The sequence below is a fragment of the Phodopus roborovskii genome, unplaced genomic scaffold, assembly GCF_943737965.1.
Source record: "Phodopus roborovskii unplaced genomic scaffold, PHOROB, whole genome shotgun sequence".
NCBI lineage: Eukaryota > Metazoa > Chordata > Mammalia > Rodentia > Cricetidae > Phodopus > Phodopus roborovskii.
In genome coordinates, this window is record NW_026126588.1 from 1,784,440 (window position 1) to 1,808,595 (window position 24,156).

General features: G+C 48.1%; 1 protein-coding gene across 10 annotated transcripts in view; it reads right to left on the reverse strand.

Moving 5' to 3' along the window:
• Trerf1 (transcriptional regulating factor 1) overlaps positions 1–24,156 on the reverse strand; it is a 207,882-nt gene that overhangs the window by 1,908 nt on the left and 181,818 nt on the right. For all 10 annotated transcript variants that reach the window (XM_051204608.1, XM_051204606.1, XM_051204607.1 and 7 more), the window contains 6 exons: positions 23,011–23,150; positions 22,782–22,885; positions 20,603–20,678; positions 12,695–12,783; positions 9,405–9,518; positions 2,457–2,660 (listed from right to left, as the gene is read on the reverse strand). In XM_051204608.1, coding sequence (XP_051060565.1) covers positions 2,457–2,660; positions 9,405–9,518; positions 12,695–12,783; positions 20,603–20,678; positions 22,782–22,885; positions 23,011–23,150 — 727 coding nt within the window. The remainder of the gene's footprint in view (positions 1–2,456; positions 2,661–9,404; positions 9,519–12,694; positions 12,784–20,602; positions 20,679–22,781; positions 22,886–23,010; positions 23,151–24,156) is intronic.

The following is a 24,156-nucleotide window of genomic DNA, read 5'->3' on the forward strand; positions in this document are numbered from 1 at the left end:
AGGACAGCGCTATCGTCCTGGCGTCAGGAGACCCAGTGTCTAGCTCTAACTTCTAGTACCTACTTGGTACCATTTTACCCCCATGTGTAAAATGAGAGGAGTTGGAGTGTCCCTCAGCAGCCCATTATTTTAATCCTTGTTGCTCTCTGTGCTGGGGATGGAACATGGGCCCCACACTTGCTAACTGAATGTTCTTACTTTGAGCTACACCTGCAACCCACGTGCACCGCAGAAGCCATGTTTAAGACCCCCAATCAGGATTAAACAAGGGACCAGGTTTTCTTGTAGTTTTGGAGACAGGGTGTCACTCTGCAGGCCTGGCTGACTTGGAACTTAGCATGCAGAGCAGATTGGTTCTAAACACATGCCAATCCTTCTGAGTGCTAGAATTGCAGGTGTGTGTCACAATGCCTGGCCAGAAATATGCAGACCAGTGACTTTGTTTGTTTGAGTTAGAGACTCAATCTATAGCTCAGGATCAATTCCTTATCCTCTTGCTTTTATCTCCCAAGCTCTGGGAGTGCAGATGTCTGCCGCACACGGGCTGATTTTTCAAACATCCACACAGAACAGGGCTTCCTGGCCTCAGAATATGGTGGACAGTTGGGAACAGTCCTGTGCACATCAGGGTGTTCAGTGGCCTCTGTGGCCTCTACCCGCCAGATGCAGGTCCCACCTTCCCGGGCCTTACAGACCAAATTATCCTCTGTCCAGAATCTCTGAATTACAAGGCTATAATCCACATCCCTAAATCCTACAATCCCTTTTTCCATCTTTCCAGGTTTAGGAGGCTTCTCATGTTCAGCTCACGGGTCCTTTTTATTGTGTTACAGAAAAACAAATCTGATTCTGACTTATTGAGGCTAGCCTCCATTGTTAGGCATGGTCATCACACCATCCTTGATGGGATTTAAAAACTCATTAAGAATTGTCTATCTTTTAGAGCATATCTGATTAGGCAAAGTAAAAGATGACCATCCCCCCTGCTTGGTAAAAAACCCCAAACCCAAACATTTACCCTAAAACCACGAATTAAAAAAACACCCAATTTCTGAAAAAAAAAATTTACTAAGAAACAGTGTCACTTAAGGTCACATCTTAATCAACTCAGAACCAAAGCGATGTGGGTAAAATGGCAATGGTGGACTGCTGAGGCCAGGCCATTAGTGACCCTACATGGCCATTTCTCACATCCTCTGCACAGTGAGTGGAGAATGTATACATTTCTGGTTTTCTTTTTTAAAAAGCCTTTTCATTTTTGAAAAAAATGTAAATACAATGAATTTCAGTATTAGTACACAAACATTTAATTTATTTATTTTGAGACAGGATCTCACCACATAGTCCTGACTGGCCTCAAGCCAGAGAAGCCTGCTTCTGTCTCCAGAGTGCTGGGACTAAAGGCATGAGCTACCTCTCCGGCCAGGATATAAAGACTTTAAAGACTTTCTTTAAATAGTAGACTTCATTAACAACATTCAAATTTTGCACTAGGCAAGCAAAGATGGGCTCGGGGACAAAGATGTTGTCCTGGGGAGGGAAGGGCACCCTCGTCTGGGGGGGTAAGACCTCTGGAAATTGTCTATACAAGTGTGTCAGGCTTTAAGAAACCTGATTTGGGAAAAATCCCAGTAGTTCAGACTGGTGGGGACTGGCAGAGTGTACCCAGAGTCCTTGCCAGGCAGTCTAGGATATGTGGGGCCTTAGATGACACTCAGGGGTTTGAGGCCCCCCATTCCCTTTTAGCCTGCTCACACCACTAATTTGCTTAGTGAATTTCTGTTCCCTCAGAGTGCAAAGAAACAACTTTCTCAAATGTCACACCAGTGACACTTAAATTAGAATTAGTGACACTTTATAGAATATGAAAGCTAAACCTTCCAGATAACAAAGCTGGAGATGGTTCAGTCGAGTCACTGTGTTATAAAAGGGAAACCCTGGCGGGCACTTCTAGTGAATTTAAGTGTACGTTGACAAGATAAACCTGGCCTTTGGTGACACATAGTCCAAGAGCCTGCAGAGAGCTATCAGGAAACAGTATAGCAGACAAGTGTCCCTTCTGGACAAGTGTCCCTTCTGGAGGCCTGCTCTCACTATGGAGCTGTCAATCACACACTTCCCGAAGGCAGGGACCTTTCTGTTTTTTGCCTGGAGACTAGGTCTCACTATATACCTCAGGCTGGCCTCAAAGTCTCAATTCCCCTGCCACAGCTTCAGGAATGCTGGGATTGCAAGTCTGTGCCCCCACACTTGGCTTGGGGGGCCCCATGTCAATTCCCCAGCATGCATCATCATGCTTGACAGAGAACACACACAGTCACTCTCCCTGGGCCAAGCTCTTTAAGAAAGTGACAGCTACACGGTGTGACCCCTGCCAGATGTCCATTGCTCTTAGAACTAGGCACAGCTGTATGACCCTCACGTCTCCCAGAGCCAGGGACAACACAGATACTTACAGCCCCACAGTTGGGCATTTCACAGATGAAAGAGCCTGATGGCTGGCCAATGGCCTGCATGGGTGGCCCTTCAGTGGGAGCCAGGGCAGGGACAGGTGGTGGCTCTGGTGACTTGGGCACTTCACTCTCCTCTTCTTTTATGGATTTCCTATCTTCCTCTGGGTCCTCCTCTTCCTCCTCTGCCTCTTCTTCCTCTTCACTGGTCTGGTGTTAATAAAAGCAAGAAGGGAGTTTTTAGTGGCAGACAAAAATCGCAAGCCAGGAGGTCGTGGGACACTGGGGCTGGTCTCTGGACATTCGGGAACTTGCGGTCAAGAACGCTCCCTACTGCAGGCTGGGTGGCCATGACCCCTTACAGAGAAGTCATGCTAAGGCAGAGGGGAGAGAAATGAAGAGCATCTGCCTAGGTGTGGGAGACAGCACAGTGGGTAAGCGCTTGCTGCACAGACAGGACGGCCTGAGTCCCTGTCCCCAGATAAAAGCCAGCCAGGTGTGTGGGTGCCTGTAACACCAGGGCTGGGAGGCAGAAACAACAAGGTCCCTGTAGGTTGCTGGCCAGCCCATCTAGCGGAGAAGTTAAGCTCCAGTCTCATGGAGAGACCCTATCTCAGAAATAAGGTGAAGGGCAGGGAGCTTGCTACTCTTTCAGAGGACCTAAGTTCAGTTCCCAGCACCCATGTCCCAATCGCCAGTAACTCCAGCTCCAGGCGATCTGATGCCCTCTTCTGGCTTCCTTGAGCACTGCACACATGTGGTACATTTATAAAGCTACATATACACATACACAAAACTAAAATAAGGGCTGGAAAGATGGCTCGGCAGTGACCAGAGTTCAGCTCTCAGCACCCTCTAGGTGGCTCTCAAACACTTGTAACTCTATTTGGAGAGTATATGAAGTCCTCATGTGGCCTCTACAGGTTCCTGTATGAATGTGGTGCACATACATAATACACATTCAGGCCCAGAACGCAAACACAGAAAACAATAAAATAAACCTTATATTAAGAGCACTGGCTGTTCTTGCAGAGGACCCAGGTTCAGTTCCCGCCACCCCACATGGTTCCAAGGGCTCTGATGCTTCTTTTGAATATGTGGGTGAGCCATCATACACTGGTAAAACATACATACACAGTAAGACATCAAGGTTACAAGTTATTGAGCAGTACCGTATGGGTGGGGCTGGGAAAGAATTCAGGGATTAATGTGATTTATTTTTATTTATGTGTATGTGTTTAAGCCTGCATGCTTTTATGTGTACCACCTGTGTGCCGGTACCCAAGGAGGTCAGAGCATGCAGTTCCCTGGAGATGGAGTTACGGATAGTGATGAGCTGCCTAATGTGGGTGCTGGGTACCAAACCTGGGTCTTCAGCAAGAGCAGTAAATGAGATGAGCCATCTCTCCAATCTTTTTATTTCTCCCTTTTTAGACAGGCTTTGAGCTTGCTATATAGCCAAGGCTGCCCTTGACCACTGATCCTCCTACCCCTATCTTGCAAGTGCTGGGATTATAAGCCTATTCCCCCCCCCCCCTGCTTCTTAAGTGATGGCGTACAGACTTGCATCCCCATGCCTGGCTAACACACAGGGTTTTAAGGAGCTCTCACTTGCCTCTGCTCTATGTGCCCGGGGTAGAGTAGGGTGGCTGGCTCCTGCATGCCCAGAAAATGGCTGAGCATCAGGACACAGGAATTCTGACAGAGCATTTTTGTTCTGATTAGATTTTTACCATTCACAAGAGGTTTGCATATTTATTATGCCACAGAACAGCCTGTAAACAGTACAAACGAGGAAGTAAAAGGTATGTCCAGCTGTCTTTACCCAACAGGCCATTTGTCTCTGCCAGGCCCTTCCGTACACTACTGTTTATAGCAGGCAAGCTCCAGTTAACTTGTCCCCTGAGCCATGAAGCTCTAGGCAAGCTTTGATTCTCAGAATCTAGAAGCAAGAATTTCCAAGAAGAATAAAGATTTCTGAGAACAGTGGTACCCAGAATCCAGAAACCACAAGTTTCCTCTCTCATGTGTTATTTTATTTTTATTTTTATTTTTTAAAGAAGGTCTCATCACTACATAACTCTGGCTGGCCTAGAACTCACTAAGTAGACCAGGCTGACTTTGAACGTACAGAGATCCACCTGCCTCTGTTTCCCAAGTGCTGGAATTGAAGGTGTGTGATACCACACCTGGCGTTTGATTGTTTTTTGTTTTTTTAATTACGGGTATATTTTTGTATGTGGACATGTGCATGTGGGTGTCTGGAAGCCAGGGGCTTCAGATCTCCTGGAGTTGGAGGTAAAGGCTATTGTGAAGCACCTAATATAAGTGCTAGGAATCAAACCCAGGTCCTCTGGAAGAGCAGCGAGTACTCCTAACCACTGAGCCATCTCTCCAGTTCCTCCTCTCTTCTTCCCCCTTTAAGACAAAGTACCACTCCATAGTCCAGACTGACCTAAAATTCACTATGTATGTGTTCCAAGTTGGCTAGCGCATGGCTCTCTTGTGCCTTTACCTCCTGAGTGCTGGGATTACAAGCGTACAATACCATATGTAGCCTTTCTGCAGTTGTGATCTAGGGGAGGGTTGTGGGAGAATGATGGAGATGATACCAGCCAACCTGAGGCAGTTACCATGTTTCCCTGTCTCAGTGCTAGTCACAGGTAACACCACAGAGACGCATATTCAAGAGGCTGCACTGGCAAGGCATGTGGAAGAAATGGCCAGTTTCCAGTCAGTTAATTGACCAAGTAGTAATGATTATGCGGTCAGTACAAACTGACACAGGTCCAGCACCTACTGTGGAGTAGGTTCTAGAATAAGGCCCCTTGTTAGTTCAGAACACATAGGCTGATTTTACACATGGCCTTCTTCCTGTATGCACCCATCACCTTTCAAATCCAGAGTCTCAGGCAAAACGGTGGATGCCTACTTTCAAAAAACCGGGGCTTTGTAGTCTCAGCTCTTAAGTGGACTCTGGTCTCCAGTTTGGCATTTATGAAACATGCTTCATAATAAAACTTTTGACAGCAATGGCATTTGTTCCATGGTACTTACTGTAATTACAGTTTTCTCACAATAATATATATTGGCGTAAGAACTCCGAAGACACATTTCATGTAGCCAGAGTTACAGACTGAATTCTACCCTACGGTTCTATGCACATCTTAGAAATTCAGGTGGATTTTTATTTCAGTCGGCAATCTGTACAAGTTCACAGCGTATTTATCACCAAGACTCGTGACTCAGAGATGCAGAGATAGGAGGCCAAACCCTGGCATGTAGCACTCTGCAGCTACACGTCGGTCATTTTATGATGCATGGCAGATGGAAGCACTCAGAATGACTTCAGATGGAAATCAGGCGAATGCGGGGAGGGAGGAGGAGATATATACACACAGACATATATCTATACACAATATAATTGTATGTGTATATGTGTGTTCGTGTAAGTGTATGTCACTAGCATGCCCTGCCTGCAGAAGACAGAAGACGGTGTTAGATCCCCTGTATCTGGAGTTACAGACAATTGTGGGCAGTGTTCTGTGGGTACTGAGAATAAAATTCAGCTCCTCTGGGAGAGCAGCAAGTGCTCTTAGCCCTCCAGCCTGAGGAACATGGTGCCTGCCTGACCCTTGATTGTGCATACCAAGAGCTCCTTGTGGAGGATGCCACTTTTATATCCATGCTTCAAGAAATGGGGAATCTGGAATACAGACTTTCAACCCGAATCTGCCAAAGACTTACATTTAAGTGTCGGGGTGCTCTTGACAGCAATGAAGAAAATATGTTAAGGGTGGGGTGTCAATCAGCTCCCTCCCCTACCCCCAGAAGACTTCTGATTCTCCCAAAACTCTGTATAGATTTCTTTCTTAAGCAAATCAGAAAGTCAGCCAGATAAGTCATTCCTAAGCTCATACAGCTGACAAAGAAATTGAACTGAGGAGCTGGGAAGATGGCTCAGTTGGTAAAGTGCTTGCTTTGCAAACGTGAGGACCTGAGTTCAAGTCCCAGAATCTACTAAAGAAGCTTGGCATGGTAGCTTATGCTTGTAATCCCAGAACTGTGAGAAGATAGGGAATCACTTGACAGCCAGCCAAATCTCTCTAGCTAGCTCTGGATCCCAGGGAGACCAGGACTCAAAAGTAAGGTGGGAGGCACACTTTCCTCCGATCTTCCTCTAAGAGAGGAAGGGCCGTGATGGCCCAGGCTGGGCCTCACACTGTCCTGCTGACCAAGTGATTGTGCTGCACCCACCCAACTATCCTCAGAACTGACCCTTTAGGTCTCTGAGCTTCCTCAGTGAGCCCCTTTGTATTTCCCCTGGGAGAAATGCTCACTTGCCTTTCCTTCTTTATGCGTGTGCGTGCATGTGCGTGCGTGCGTGCCTGCCTGTGTGCATGTGTACTCATCCACATACCAAGACCCTTGTGTTAAGGTCAGAGAACAACTTTTAGTAGTGGGTTCTCTTCTTCCATCTTGTGGTCCCAGTGATTGAACTCAGATCAGCAGTCTTGGCAGCAAGCACCTTTACCCGCTGTGCCATCTTGCTGGCCCCTCATTTGCCCTTTAATAAAACACTGAGGAACAGGACCATGTGCTAGGGCCGGGCTGTCTGCATCTGACCCTGTCCGCCCAGGTATCTGTTTCTACTTGATAAGCGGTGCTCAGAATGTTGACTGTACTCCCAGAGCCCAAGGGGAAGCCGGAGCTACGACTCAGGTCTTAAACAAAGACTGCTTTTATGGGCCTGAGTCATCTTTTCACATAAGCCTTTTGCTTCCCCAGAACATTCAAGGGACGAGGGTGTGGATGCTACTGATCTGGGCCCTTGTTATGCCAGAATCTGAGAAATGACTTTGTCTTAGCAGGCCACATCATGTGACTTTTCACCATGTGCATGTGTGAGGAGCCTTCCTCTACCGCTGGCCATCTTATCCACCGAGGCAGAGTCTCTCAGTGGCTCCCAGGGCTCACAGACGTGGCTCCAGGGTCCCTGTCTCTGAGCATTCTCAACATTAGAATTACGGCTATGTAGCCGTGTTCGAATGGCATTTCCATGGGTTCTGGGTGCCCAAACTCAACCATTTCCTCAGCCCCTGAGATCTGATGCTGCCTTTGCCCCAAACACAGCATTGACATGGTTCGGAACACTCCAGAAACAAAGGGGGCCTTCCGAATCGTTGAAATCATCTGTCTCACTTTGCAGTTCAGCAGGGAGCAAGGTCCTGGGTCTCAGGCTGGCGTTTCCCATGATTCCTTGCTTACTGTCTCTTCCACTCATGTGGACAGGACGGCGCCTCCTCCCTGGGCTGCAGACAGTGACACTGAGTCCGTTTGCAGTCTAAGACTTCCTGGTTTCATCTCATACCTTTTCAAATACTCTTGGAACTCATGGTCAAGTTTTCACTGTAAGCATGACATCATACCAACTAGGATATGTCCTGTGAGTGGTGAGGAGAAGGCAGACGCCGTTTAGCATCTTGACTGTTAACACCCACACATACTGCTGTTTAAACATTAAGGAAAAATTAAGGAATTTGGGCTTCCGGAGTCCCCCTCTGCAGAGGAGCTTTGTCTCTGTGTGTCTGCTGCATGTGTGTGTTTCCTCATTCTCAATAAATGCTTTCTCAACTGCATAAAACAATTGTATTACATGTGTGAGTGTTTTGCCTGTATGTTAGTACGTGTACCATGTTTGTAGCGATGCTTGAGGAGGCCAGAAGAGGGCGCTGGATCCCTTGAGACTGGAGTTAACAGCTGTGAGTCACCATGGGAGTTCAGGGAACCAAACCCAGGTCCTCCGTAGTCCAGTTTGGCCACGAATTATTAACCAGAAATGACCCAGACCTTCTGATTTTCCTTGTCACTGCTTTCTGAAAGCGGGGATGACATGTGAGTGCCACCACACCAGTTTATACAGTGCTGGAATTCAGACCCAGGGCGTTGTGTATGCTGGGCAGGCAGTCTACCAACTGAGCCACAATTTCCTTCCATCTTAGGCCTCAGGCTTAGAATCTGAAGGTGACCCTGGATTGTCTGCTAATAAAGATCGATGCCAGGGGTGGATGGTGATACAAGGACTGGAATCATCTATACTCGCTCAGTTGCTCTTCAGTGACTAAGACTTCATAATACCACCCACAGATCAAAGTGCCCCTTGTTCATCTTTAGACAGAATGCCACGAAATCCCAGAACACCTCCATCTTTCTGAGCTGTATTACTGCGGGAGGCGCACAGGCCCTTGTGCTCACAAATGAGCGCTTGTGGGACTGAGAATGTTAAACACAGGGCTGTCTTTTTAAAAGACGGGATGAAGAACTTGTTACCCACCCAGAAGGCTGGACAGATGTGGTTAACAGCCTGGTGGCCTTCGTGCTATCTGTGTGGCAGAGAGGATACCGGATGCTTCCCCAGACCCTTACCATGAGCTTGTCAATCTACAGAATCTGTCTTTATGGAAGTTGTTCCATGTGCTTTACAGAGAGTTTCTCACACAGAACTGAGCTAATTATCTCCAGGAGAATTTTCACTAAACCTCGCTGTGCTTAAATATGCTAAAAAAAACTACTTAGGTCAGACTCCTGAGTTTGAGTTGACATTGTCTCCTGAGTCCTGTTGAACTGAACTTTCTTGCCTCCTGAAGATTGTTACTCTGTTGGTCATGGTGACTGCAGAGAACCCCATACAGTATGTTCTCAGGCCAATGACATCTGTGATAGAGAAGGCTCGGGAAAGACTATTAGAGGAGGTGACATCTTTCCTGTAAGTCAACCAAGCCAAGAGTGGGACCTCCTGCCTGCTTAGAGACATGAAGCAATTACACCTTTTCCTAAAGAACCGGGAACGCCTTCCTTCTGACCACAGCAGGAATCAAGTCCTAGTTGCTATTGGTTGAAGCCCCAACACACCAGCCACCTACTAGGAGGAGCCGACGGAGTTACGTCACTCACCATGCAGTCATCAATGATTTCCGCGAGACGTGTCCGGTGCCTCCGCCCTAACCTCATTATCTTCTTCCAGGTATAGTAATACTCCACGCACTGGGCCACTGTCTTGGACTTCACCTGCCGAGAAAGCGCACCCTCAATTAGCTGCAGTACTAGATGGCAGGCTAACCTGGTTTATAGGGAGTTCCAGGCCAGCCAGGGCTACATGGTGAGATTCTTTCTCAGAAAACAAAGACAAAACCCAAACAAAACAGCAGAAACTATTCTTTCCCTGTTTTTACCCTGGACAGTTGCAACACAAGTAGGCTCTCCTAATCATTTCTTTAAAAAAACAAAACAAACAACAACAACAACAAAAAAAAACTAGCATTTGTTCATGTGTATTTTTTGTTTGTTTGTTTTCTCAAGACAGGGTTTCTCTGTGAACTAGCTGGCTGTCCTGGAACTTGCTTTGTAGACCAGGCGGGTCTCAAACTCACTGAGATCCACCTGCATCTACCTCGCCAGGGCTGGGATTAAAGGCGTGCGCCGCCACTGCTCAGCTCATGTGTATTTTCTTGACTGTGTCCACGCATGCGTGGAGGTCAGAGGACAACCTGTGGAACGCCTCTCACCATCTGAGTCCTGGGGATGGAACTCATGTTCTTCCTTCCACCGTTTTTATTTTTTCCCCCACAAGAGGCAGCCAGCACTCCATAAACACTGTTCTGTGCCATGCCTAGATGTGGATGCTAGGGATTCGAACTCAAGTCCTCACACCTGCTCAGTAGGTACGCTTTCCTTCATAGCCATCTCCCTGTGTAGAGCAGCTGTCCCAGGAGTGAGCTGACCCTCGACAGCTCTGGTTCCCCGTCCCAGGAAACACCTCCCTTCCATTTGAGCCACTTGCCATTAAGCCCTCAGCAGAGGCCAAACCAATGGGGCTACCTCTTGGACAGTCAGGCATCAAATGGTGGGTTCTTTTCTTTATGAATTTCTTTATCAAGCTGTTGAAATACTTTGAAACATTTTGGCTTTTTTTTTTTTGGTCTAAATCATTCTCAGCCAATTAAAGCCTATGAAATTTGTTTTCCATTAATGTATGATTTCCTCTGTGGGTGCCTTATCTCTTCTTTTTGTTTTTCCTTTTGAATCCAGGGCCTCATACTCGGTAGAAAGGCACTCTGTTACTGAGCTATATTCCAACCGCGATAGGTTCTATCTGTCTGCCTTCTGTAAAATGCTATACAGTTATCACTCCCCTCTTTTTTTGAGGGGTGATGTTGTTGTTTTTGAGACAGTATCTCACTATGTAGCCCAAGGTGTCCTAGAGTTTGCCATGTAGATCAGGCTGGCATTGAATGCAACCTACCTGTGGCTCCAGAGTACTGAGATTAACGGTGTGTGCCACCATGCCTGGCAGGTTATTATTATTAATTCAATCATTCTTGTCATGACTACAGGGTCTGACTCCAGAAATCCTCACATTAGGTAAGGGAAGGCCACATACTCCCTCCCCTGTATAATGTCCCAGGAAGATGTTGTCAGAAATCTGATCACTTGCCTAGATACACAGTAAGCTATGAGGTTGGGACTCAGCCCTAGTTCTAATTGTTCTGAAAGAATTGTACATTCAACACATATCTGTTAAAACAGAAGCCCAGGTGCTGAGGAGGTAGATTGGCTGGGAAAATGCTTTACTTGTAGGCAGGAGGACTCAAGTTCTATCCCAAGAGCCCACCCAAGAGAGACAAGTGTGGTGGAGCACACTGATAAGCATAGAACTGGGGAGGGGCGGACAGCCAGTGTAGCCTGCTCAGTGAGCGCCAAGCCAATCAAGAGTCTGTCTCAAACCAAAAGGTGAACAGTGGGGGCCGGAGAGGTGGTCAGTGGTTGAGAGCACTGGCTGCTCTTGCAAAGGATCCAGCTCAATGCTCAGCACCCACATGGTGCCTCACAACTCTCCAGAACTCTAGTCCTAGGAGATAGCTTCTTTCTGATTCTGTGAGCACCAGACATGCATGTAGCGCCCATACATCCATGCAGGCAAACATTCATACACATACAATAAAAACAAGAAGAGAAAGTATCTGAAGAACAATATCCAAGGTTAGCCCCCAACCTCCACACACTCACACATATGTGTGCACACACATGCACACACGCATGTGGATACACACAGATATACAGAAACCTCAATACTGTAGTCTTAACAATCTGTATACTTTTCCCCATCATCTCCATCACAGCACCCAGCCCCATCATCTCCATCACACCACCCCAGCCCCATCATCTCCATCACAGCACCCAGCTCCATCATCTCCATCACAGCACCCAGCCCCATCATCTCCATCACAGCACCCAGCCCCATCATCTCCATCACAGCACCCAGCCCCACCATCTCCATCACAGCACCCCAGCTCCATCATCTCCATCACAGCACCCAGCCCCATCACCTCCATCACAGCACCCAGCCCCACCATCTCCATCACAGCACCCAGCCCCATCATCTCCATCACAGCACCCAGCCCCATCATCTCCATCACAGCACCCAGCCCCATCATCTCCATCACACCACCCCAGCTCCATCATCTCCATCACACCACCCCAGCTCCATCACCTCCATCACAGCACCCAGCCCCATCATCTCCATCACAGGACCCAGCCCCATCATCTCCATCACACCACCCCAGCTCCATCATCTCCATCACACCACCCAGCCCCATCATCCCATAAGCACCCAGCCCCACCATCTCCATCACAGCACCCCAGCTCCATCATCTCCATCACACTACCCAGCCCCATCACCTCCATCACAGCACCCAGCCCCATCATCTCCATCACAGCACCCAGCCCCATCATCTCCATCACAGCACCCAGCCCCATCATCTCCATCACAGCACCCAGCCCCGTCATCTCCATCACACCACCCCAGCTCCATCATCTCCATCACAGCACCCAGCCCCATCATCTCCATCACAGGACCCAGCCCCATCATCTCCATCACAGCACCCAGCCCCATCATCTACATCACAGGACCCAGCCCCATCAGCTCCATCACAGCACCCAGCCCTGTCATCTCCATCACAGCACCCAGCCCCATTATCTCCCATCATACCACCCCAGCTCCATCATCTCCATCATACCACCCCAGCTCCATGCCACCCCTGTAGTGACCACCATCATTTCCCTTGATGGTAGAAGACAGACCCTTCCTGAGGATGTTATAAAAGCAGTAAACAAAAACATCTCACTAAGGTGATGTCCAGAATCTCAAAGTTCCTTTCAAATGAGCAGTAGGGAAAGAGGCTTACCATCTTCTGTACAAAAATAAAGTCCTTGCTGTAAGTGGCCAACGCTTTGTTAAACAGTTTTCTTTCTAGAGATGTCCACTTGTCAGAACCTGGAACAAAACAGAACAAATTTAAGGCTAACCTGTGTAAATGAGATCCTTTCTCAAAACAAGAAAAATAAAAAGAGCTGAAGCCAGGTCTCTGAACATTCACTTGGTCTAAGTCAAGATCCAATTGTCTAGAGAAAGAGGCTGACCATACATATGACATTCATGTTTGAATGAAAAGCTAGTGTAGAGCTGGGCACAGTGGTGTGTGCCTGCAGCCCCAGCAGGAAGAGGTGGGAGGAGCTAGGGTCCAATGCCAGCCTGGGCTACATAGTGAAGCCATGCTTAAAAAAATAAAACAGTAGACAGTGTTTTATTCTGCAGTAGTCAGAAGTCCTGATCTGGTTCAAAACTCGGCAAGTCACTCAACCCAAGGCTTCAAGTTTGTAATTAATGAGTGGCAGCAATTACTGCCCCCACTGATAATTAGATTTTTATGAATGTTAGAAGCAATCTCGTATGGGTCAGGCAGTGATGGCGTATGCCTTTAATCCCAGTACTCAGGAGGCAGAGGCAGGCGGATCTCTGTGAATTTCGAGGCCAGCCTGGTCTACAGAGCAAGTTCCAGGGTAGCCAGGACTACACAGAGAAACCCTGTCTCCAAAAACTAAACCAAAAAAAAAAAAAAAAAAAAAAAAAAAAAAAAAAAAACATGACAGCTGGGAGATCGAGTGCTTTTGCCTAATTATTATTTTATGAATGTAAGCACTCATGTAGTTAGTGATTCTTGGGGGCGTGGCTGGGTTCACTGTCTCCAGCCTTGCAAAGGCCAAACACTATGGTATTCAAGCTACAACCATGATGGGACACAGAAGGACCATTGCATTCAGGTTAGGACCAGGGCAGCAGGGAAGGCTGTGAGGTAGAAAAAATAACAGACTGGAGTTCTGAAGGTCACACATAGGTCAGTAAGGCAAGAAAGAGGTAGAAGGGGGTTCTGGGGCAGGAAAGTCAAGGGCAAAGTCACGGACGAAAATACACTTCATTCACTCATTCATTTAGTAAGTGCATTTATGAGACGTCAGCTATGCAAGGCACGGTGTCAGGAAAAGACCTATCAGGGACCGTGGGATGGCTCAGTGGATAAAAGTACCTGCTGTGAAAACAGGATGGACCAGAGTTCAAATCCCCAGCACTCATGTTAAAACATGCGTGTCCCACACCAGCCTACATTGGAGGCGGAGACAGGTGGATCCTGCAGTGTCACTGGTTCAGAAATGACCCTGTCCCAAACAGTCAGGTGGAGAGGGAGGAAGACGCGTGCACGCACACACGTGCACACGCACACACACACTCACACACACACACTCTCTCACACACACACTAACACACACTCTCTCTCACACACACACTCACACACACTCACACACTCACACTCACACACACACACTCACACACACACTAACACACACACGATCTAAAAGAAGGTGCCATTTGGAACATTATGTCTCAGATGCTAAGTCTTTACTAACAACCCTGTAAGGCTTGTCACTACTGTTCTACTTTACAGAAGGGGAAACAGAGCATGTTTGGTTCTAGGTTTCAGGGGAGGGGAAGCACATTAGGCTGAAGAGATGAGTGGGGACAGTTAGCAGATTTGCAGCCTGTCGGGGCAAAAATGCTGTGGCCCTAACACGTCATTTATGTCTTGCCGATCAAACCTGATGAATGGTTTTTCCTTCCTAGCGCAAGAGGATATACTGGGAGACTGGCTTCATGATGAGGCTGGCTTATTCCTAGGAGAAACCAAGCCTCCATGGTGGGCAGGTTTGTATGGGTTTCAGTGTGTACTAGCATTAAGTTATTATTGTGCTCCATGGTGTGGTGGTGTTGAGGGGTTGCCTTTGAGAGGTGGGGCCTAGTCCCCAGCCCCTCCACAGTCAGTCTCCGGCTTGCTGTCTCCCCAACTGAGCTTTCCCTTAGTTATTCTGCAAAGAGGGTGCCACCTGGCACACTGTAACACAACCATGGACTTCAGCTTTTAAAACTGCAGGCTATATCAGTCTATTTTCTCTATAGAATACTCAACCCCAAGTATTTCATTACAGCAAGAGAAAACACAGGGCTTTGGTTCTGGGTACGCTAGGGAAGGTTCTGTATCCCATGTTGGGTATATAGAAGACTACACTGTTCCTCTGGTTCCCAAATTCTCTCCATCTTTGACTCCTGGATGGCACATAGCTGGCCACTCATATTCCATCACCAATTTTCAGGTCTCTTAAAACGGCAGTATCGTTTTTAAAAGGGTCTCATGATGTAGCCTTGGCTGGCCTGGAACTCACTATGTAGAGCAAGCTGGCCTCTGCGGCGCTGGGATTACACGTGTGTCACCTTGCCTGACCCCCATAGCATTTCCACACCTAGCTAGGGCAGATAGGCCCACGTTTCCCATTCTACTTTGACCAGCTGCTAGGCCTTAAGCACAGGCAATCTGCATAGCATTTCCATGCAAGCATATGAAAAATCAGAGAATGAAAAGCAGCCTCTTTGGGTGGGCAGCCATCCTAGGACTGTTGAGGAATTATGTAGCTCAGTGGTGCAAGTGCAGATAAACACCCCTTCCACATAAATTTTTGGTGGGTCTCACAGCCAAGAGCTCTGGTTCTAGACTGAACAATCCATAGTCCAGCTGGCTGGCTCAAGCCTCTAAAAGCTGAGTAGCTACTCATTTCCTTTGGTTTGCAAGACTGCATTTTTATAGTTTTGAAGGGGATGCTGTGGAGAAACATCTTCTAGATCTTTAGGATCTGCAGAGCCTGACTTCATGGTCTGCGCAGACCATCGCAACTTCGGGGAAGGCATCTGAACACGTGTGAAGGAAGGTGGGAATATCTGTGCCTTCATAGCCGTTGCACAATGCTCCTCAGGTTGTGTCCAATATTCTGGGCCTTGGGGGATGGGGTTTCCAGCTCCCCTCCGCTGCTGGAGAGGCTGAAAGGGGAACAAGGGATTAGCCAGCCAGCAACTTTAGCTGAGTGACTACAGAACAGCCATGGGTGTCCATCAAAACAGCAACGAGGTGAGGGAATCAGAGAGTCCGGAGATGATGCTGTCCAGTCACAGCAGGAGGCATCGTGCTGCCTGACCCCTGCAGGTCCAGGATGGGTGGCCCTTGGTGTTCCCTCAGATGAACCACCCAATGCTGATAACACCCACCCCTAAGCAGATCAGGGAACATTCTTTCCAACTTCAGATCATGGATTTCTTAAGAGTTAATGCCAGTCTACCTGGATGGAGACCCTGGCAGGGTCGTCCAGTCTTCTGAAGCCAGCAGCATCTCCATGCAGGCTACACCCACTTCTACCTCTAGCTTGGCTCACTATGTCACTGTTGGTCCGAACAGAAGGGTACGTTCCCAGCTCCGCCTCCTTTTGAGACCTCCACTCTTCGGTGTGTCCACAAGGCTTGCCGGTCCATCTGTTCAGCAGGAGGGCCACACTTGAGGACGAAAGAAGACCTCTTGGGGTATCTTGGGGTGTTGTTCTGTACTGAGGTCTTGTGTCACAGATCTTCCCTAGTCCGGGTCTTCTTTTGTCACTCGTACAGTGATAGGTGGAAAGCACAAACCTAGAGAGGGCTGTAGGGATAGATCTGGGCTCTTGTCCAGTCCTAGGATGTGTGTTTGTGTGTGCATGTGCCCAACAATAAATCCACACACACCAGAGATGGTGTCTAGAGACGAGGGACTACACACAGGAGTTGAAGCTCCACCCCGGGCCTTGGACTGAATTCGTGATACAGATCAATGGCATCTGAGCATATGACATCACTAGGCCATGACAAAGGGTGACTTCTGTCAGGAGAGCTTCAACTGTGAATACGCCCCTGGAATTCCTTCCTTCCGTGACAGCGGGGAAGTCTACTTAGTTTCTTTACCCTTGAATCGGGATGCCTGTTCACTGGGACCGATACTGTTTGGCCATAGAAGCTCAATAGGTGCTCGGTGTCTCTATTGGTCACCTGGGTAGATTCTGTATCAGCTCAGGCTATGGGACATACACTGTCCCTCTGATAACATGGCTACTACAGGGCTGCCTGTCCCTGCCGGAACTCCGGAACTCCAGGCGTGGGTTCACCCAGCCCTGCCTCTCTGGTAAGATCCCCACCCCTCTCTCAGCTGGCAAGTGGGGTTGTTGGGCTGACACTCCCCCACACTCACTGTCCCACCTGGGGATTCCTGGCTGTTGGGCTATTATCAGCAGGGCCCCCTAACAAGCCGATTAAGGCTAATGACAAAGAGCCTAATTAACCGGATGAAATGGGCACTGGAGGAGTATCTAGAGGAAAAAATGCACTGAGCTTTGGTTGCTGGGAAACAAGCTCCGGACTGTGGGTAATTTGGGGGGCAATCTACAGCAAATCCAGGCAATTAAAAGCAGACATTCCCGGGGCAGAGAAAAGTTGGACACAGTATCTTTTTAGAGGGTCTCTCTGGCTTCTTTTCCGGATTAAAAACCAAACTTTTATTGATGTCGTTGTTGTGGTTACGGCACAAAGACATGGTCGTATAGAAAGCCCGGGGCTTTTTAGCAGATTTCAATGTCATACAGAGTGTCGGTAGCGGTGAAGGTCAATTTCTCCCTGGGTGCAGGTTGCTTCTCAAGGTGCAGAAAAGAAGGAAACCTCAATCGGAACCCATATTTTGAACTTGTCACCAAACATTTTCTTTGCAAATGCTGTGTCAGGTGAGGTATGAGAGAAGGTAATGACTCAAGTCCTGCCACGAGAAGTCTACCATGCAGTTAAAAAAAAAAAAAAAAAAAAAAAAAAAAAAAAAAACCAGGAAGGTACCCACGGCTCTCTTTGCAGAGTTATTCTAGCAAGCATGTAATTCTGTCTCTATTAATCTCGGGCAGTGTCCAAGACAAGAGCTCCGCCTTTCCTTACGGAAAGGGTGTTTCTCTGGGCTTTCATTCGCTTTTTAAATTTCAAGTGTGTGAGAACCCAGTGGGTGCTTGTGATTGTGGTGGACGTCTTCGCTGTACCCTGTGAAGAAGCTAGAGACAATTCTACCATCCCCACACTGCACACATCTCCACGAGGGCCTGTTCAGTGGAGAAACCAGGGCTGCTTTAGCTGTCTGACCACAACCAGATGCGTCTCCACCATAGCTCCCCAAAGCGCAACACTCCCCATCCAATACAGGTGCTAAGGGAAACCACTGCGGAAGCCTGCTAGCCATACATGGGTGGATGGAGCAGACAGGGACAGTGTGTCCTGGTGTGAACTGAGCACTGGAGGCACCGCACAGCTGTCCTCCGAGGATGCTGGACAGGCTCCCCAGCTCTGGCAGCCTGCCTTCAGGTCTGGGCCAGATGCCCCTCTCCCTGGTTCTATAGTACTCCTCCTCCTGGTCCTGCGTTAGGGAGAAGAGTTTCTTCAAGCTTGTGTCTCTCTGCCTAGGAACCCCGCCTTGCTGCCTTTCCTGCAGGGCATGGCAAAGCCTGGATCTGACTTCCTTCTGGCATACTTGTGAAGAGGAAAACGTCAACTGAAAAACTGCCTCAATCAGATTGGCCCGTGACCATGTCATGAGGCATTTTAATCGCTAATTGATGGAGGAGGGCCCCCATTTGTGGGTGGTGCTGTACCTGGGCACATGGCCTAGACTGGGTAAGCCAGGCCTGAGGAGGCAGGTTAAGCAAGCCAGCAAGCCACATTCCTCCATGGTCTGCTTCAGTACCGGCTTTAGCTTCCCTCCATATTAGACTATAAGACACAAGTCAAACAAATCTCTTCCTCCCTACGTTGTTCTGGTCAGTGTTTTATCACAGCAACGGACACCAAGTGAGAACAGTAACTAACGTGAAATCCCAGGAGTCGGGTGGGTCACAGACTCAGAGCCGGAAGGCAAAGGAGACCTAGAAGGTAAGTGTTCCATTGAGGCAGAAACAGCTGACTGCAACTGGGGGTGATAGAATGGCTCTGGGCACCAAGGCCAAGGCAGGTCAGGGCTATGATGGGACAGAATCCAGGGACATCTAGGATCCAAATTCGGAGCGAAGCCAGAGTACGGCATGGTGGCTGGGACTTAAGATAGAATGAACTCTCCCGTGATTTGACAGCCAATTGTTAAAGGTATGGACATGTGCCTAACTTTAGGGACAGCGTCATGTGGCCCATCTGCTCATCATTCTAGAATATTCTCTGAGGCTTGGGTTATAATCACTTCTAGAAGAAGGCAAGTGACTGGAAGATATAGGTGATGATAGTATCCATTTCTTCTCTCCAAGGGCTGAAATGATTTCAAAGCAAGAGTTTCTCCCGAGCTACTTGAGGGGGAGGGAGTCAGGGAGGATTAACTAACAATCCTCAATCCAAAAAGCTCAATGTATTTCAGAAGATTTTAAAGTTCTCTGCAACATTTTCCTGTTTTGTTTTGCTCGGTCGGGGCTGGGGTGGGTGTGCTTTAGCCCAAGGCTTTCCAGTACTTTTCATGTCATGACGGACATAAAAATGAAAAAGTACTTGTTTACCATGCTGTGAACAACTGTCGAGGAACCATGTCCTGGACGGAGAGCTCACATCTGGCTATGACCAACCCCAGGGTTCTGGCTACACAGTCACCTGAGGCCAAGGGCAGCAGCGGCTCGATGCCAGTGGCTGGAAGCTTCGTTTAGCCAGCCCACAGCCCCACCCACCATGCAGAGAAGTTTGGGATAGGATCCAGGAAGCTGGGATGGCCTGGCAGGGTGAATGGACAGCAGATGATGCTGGGAATTAGGAGATGAAACTGTTCTCGGGCAGACAGGTGGGCTCCCGCATCTTTCTGCCCACACAAGCAGGAAATGATGACGCTGGCTCCTTTGTCCCCTGGTTACCGGATGCTTTTATCTCATTGTCCATGTAGTGCTTGTCGCTTTCGTCCAGCTACTGCCAGCTGGAACGACACACTACGCTTACACAGCTTTGAGGCCTTTCTACGTGGTGACGACCAGTGGCAAAGCTGACTCATGAGTGGAGGGAGAGACACATGGTGGGCGGCCCAGTACCTGTAAAGAAGCCTTCACTTTCGGACTCGTTGCTTGGTGAAGAGTGCATTCAGCATCTACCTAAGGGAGGCCTGCCCAAGGTACCAAAGGAACCTCAAGTGATTAAAAATGAAGGGCAGGGGCTGGAGAGACACCAGCGGGTCACAGTGTACACTGCTCTTGCAAAGAGAAGGAGCTAGGTTCATGGCACCCATCAGGGAACTCAAAATTATTTCTCACTCTTTTAGGGATCTGGTGCCCTCTTCTGACTTCTATGGGAATTGCTCGTGCGCGCGCGCGCACGCGCACACACACACACACACACACACACACACATCTAGACACTCACCTAATGAAGTTTTTATCCTGGCCTTTGAGAGGCTCCCCATCCCCCTCCAGGGAATAGAACCTAGGACCCTATATACTGTAGGTAAGCAGTGAGTTACATCTCCAGCCCACACCCCCTCCAGAGTCTTAGTACAATCCTCTTTACCCAGTAAGCAGCCGTTGAATATGAATTCCAATAGCTAGAAGATGTTTCAACACTGAACTACATACATTGGCTTGAGTCTTAAGAACTCTGTAAGGGATGGAACATAAACCTCATTCTGAGTGGGAAACAATTCAAGCCTATAGAAAGCCTAGAGCCTGGATCAAAGTCCGACCTACCTTTAAAGATTCCAAAGCCATAAGTGGCTCTTTCATTCCCAAGGGACAGGTGTTGACACTGACACATGCCTGGCAGTGTTGGCCTAACAGACCCAGTGTTATCTATGTGTTAATAACTGACACAAATGTTCGAGCTGCCCACTCTTGGGAAGCAACAGGGCACAGGCTTCCTGGTGACCTACCGGCATAGTGGTAATTTGCTAAAGGATGACATTTTAACCTGACTGGCTTCCGCAGCAGCAACATTTCCAGGGTAGCCTGTAGATTCAGAGAGAACAGGCAGAAGTCAGAAGTCAGTCATGTGTGTGTGTCCTGGGGAAGACCACCCATCTACCCAAGGGGAGGGAGAGCAGGGTTAGCACTGCAGTGGGACTGGGAAGAAACCCAGGGCAGATGACTCTAATGGGAATCTACTTTCTGTTCAGCTCCAACAGGACCCTATATTTTAACACCACCCCTAACTCCTAGCCCATGCCCGAAGCTAGCTGGTTGCAAGACAGAAGAAAAGAGCAGCTGAGACTCAAGTGCTTCCTCAGAAGGCCTATTCACCTCAGAGACGTGAGTGAGGTCTCTGAATGGAGGCTGTATCTCTGGGGAGGGGCTTGAGAGGAAGGAGTGGGTGGTGACTGTTTCACAGACAGACCGTAGGTCTCGTTATCACTGAATGAAAACAGCTGTATTAGTAATAAGTGTACCACATACTGTCCTGCCTTTCCAAGGAAACCCTTCAGATCTGCCTTCTTCAGCTGTCATGTGTGCGCATGTGCACACACATGAAGGTGTATGAATGTGTGTGGGCATGTGGAGGTCAGATGTCAGCTGCCATCATTCCTCAAGTGCTGTTCACATTGAGATAGCATCTCTCACTGGCCTGCAGGTCACTAGACTAGGGACTTGGCCAGCTGGCCAGTGAAACCCAAGGATTTGCCCATGCTTGCCTCCATAGCACTGGGATTATAAGTACATACCACCAAAGCCAGTTTTGTGTGTGTATGTGTTTAAGGTTTATTTATTTTTATTTTATGTGTATGTGTGTTTTGTGTATATTCATGTCTGTGCATGGTGCCCATGGAATCCAGAAAACAGCATTGGATTCTCCTAGAACTGCAACATGGGTGCCAGGACTCAATCCAGGTCCTCTGGAAAAGCCCCCAGCTTGTTTTTGTTTAAGAAAAGGCGGCGACAGCGCTCACAGTGGATGGGTTTGGGCTGAGCAAGGCAGGGAAATCTTGCTATTCCGAATCTGCAGATCAGCAGCTTCAGAATATTTAAGGAGCTGCTTAGAAACCAAGAACCTTTGATAGCAAGATGGCCCGGTGGTTAAGAGAACTGGCTGCTCTTCCAGAGGACTTGGGTTCAATTCCCAGCACCCACATGTAGCTCACAAGCCTGTACTCCAGTTCCAGGGCTCTGATGCCCTCTTCTGGCCTCCACAGACACTGCACACTTGTGGTGAACAGACACACACAGGCAGTTACAGAAAAAGAAATCCAGAACCCAGCACACACTGCCATCTGTTAGTCAGTGCAGGCATCTCAGGATTAACCCACAGTCATTTATGATGGAAGTTCGAGACAGCACAGACCTCAAAACGCAAACTTGAGCATTCTAGATCACACTTGAAGATTGGCACGTTTGTTTATTTTTTGAATCTTCATAAAATCTAAGAGCAGGAACCCAGTTCTAGTACTAGGAGGGACTCTGTACTTCTGTAAAAGGGAAACTGAGGCTGGATGGACCCATCTGGCCAGTGGTGAAGGCTGACTGGGAAAACAGCACCATGTTTCTAGTTTAGGGGTATCAAAGTGTCCCTAATGAAGGTCCCCAACATTAAGAATTGTTTTCTTTTTTATTTTAAAGTTTACGTATTTTTTTTAAATGTATGAGTGGTCTGTCTGCAAGTATGCTTGCAGGCCAGAAGAGGGCACCAGATCTCACTAGAGATGGTGGTGAGCTAACATGTGATTTCTGCGACTCGAACTCAGGACCTTTGGAAGAGCAGTCAGTGCTTTTAACTGCTGAGGCCCCATTCAGAACCATGTTAAAGGGTGGAGGGAGGAACCAATTATTGTGTCAGAGAAAAGATGTCTGGAAACATGCAAATTTGGCTGACTTCTATAGCTGGGAGGACCTTCAGGCCAATTCTTGTTTTAGTCCAGGCTCTCCTTCTATCTCCATCACTGACACAGGCAATGAAATTCTAATTTCCTACAACAGATGTGCCCCCAATTATAGTTTAGTGACGGGCATGTTAGCAGAGGTCTAACCGGAGGTTTTCTTTTTTCTGCAGGCTTTCAGGTCTGGACCTTCTCACTGAGATAGCTCACCAAGAAAGCCTCCTCCCTTCTCTAGCTTCCTTACCATGACGTCACCTTTGGCCTCAAAGAGAGAGTGCAAAGCAAATTCAGAATTGGTCCCTCCACCGGGCAGGGCACTGGAACAACACAGGTTCAGAAGGTTCTCCACTGTTGGGAATAAGAAGTCACCTATCAGACAATTTCAGTGCCATGAAAAGCCACCCATCCTGGAGCCAGGTGTCCCTGCTAGAGCAGCCAACCTCACCCACCCCGATCCTCCTAAGTGCCAGTACCTTGTTGCTGGAGGGCCTGGTTTTCCAGCTCAGGCCATGGCTTCCACACCAGTGTGGCCTTGTGTGTGTCCTGAGCCAGGGCAGAGACATCTTGCAGTTCTGGGATCTCGGCTTGGAATCTCAAGCCAATGTTGATGCGTCTTTAAAGACAAGAAAAACAGTGTGGTCTTCAGTGTGATTGCATAGGCCAGGGGTCACTGTCTGGAAATGAAGACACAGGAAAGCAGTTCCTTCCACAAGAAGGATGCTGGAGCATCTCCTTGTGGTAGGGCCCTGGGGGGAGAGGCAAGGCAGCCATTTGCCCGGAGATTCTCAGCTCCCTGGAACCGGAGTGGAAGACAGCTAATTCCGAGAGGAACTGGAAGTGGGCTACGTGTGTGCAACAATGTAAAATGTTTATGTGTTTACCCTTTCCTCACCTAAGCTCAGGAAGGTCTGTGATATGAACAAGGCAGTCATCATGGTTGGTTGGTTGGTTGGCAACAATCAAGATTCCCATTCAGGGAAGCAAGGAAGACCTCAGGAAGCTGACTCAACACAGATCAAAACTAGAACGGTGTCAATGCGAGCTTCCTGATTCTGGACTCTATAGCTCTGAGGCATGAGGCTCCTTTTCTGCATTCATTCATGAGACGAACCACTTTCACTTCCATAGAAAGCAGCCTCTCTTTATTTAGAACTTTCTGTGGCTTTCAGGCACCCATGGTCAACTCATGTTGGAAAATATTAGATGGAAAACTCCAGAAATAAATGGTTCTGTCTTACTTTCATGCCATTTAAAGCAGTGTGATGAAATCTTGAGCCTGACCACTTTTACCTGCCTCACGTGTAAACAATCTCTTGTCTACTGTGTCTGCACTGAATAAGATGGCTGCCTGTTAGTCAGCTGGGAGCAGCCTTGATGATCTAGACAGACCATGTCTCAGTTACCAGATAGATTATTGAGGCACAGTAGTGGTAATACACAGGGCATGGCACCATCACAGGCTTCACAGGTTTCAGGCACCCAAAGCTGGAGGTCTGGGAATCCTAAGCCTCCAATGATTGTGGGTGCCGATCCTTCTCCTGATCATGAGTGATACAAACACTCGACAAGCCCATTTGGAAGACTGTCGTGGGAAGAAAAACATCCAGAAGGATCCTCTT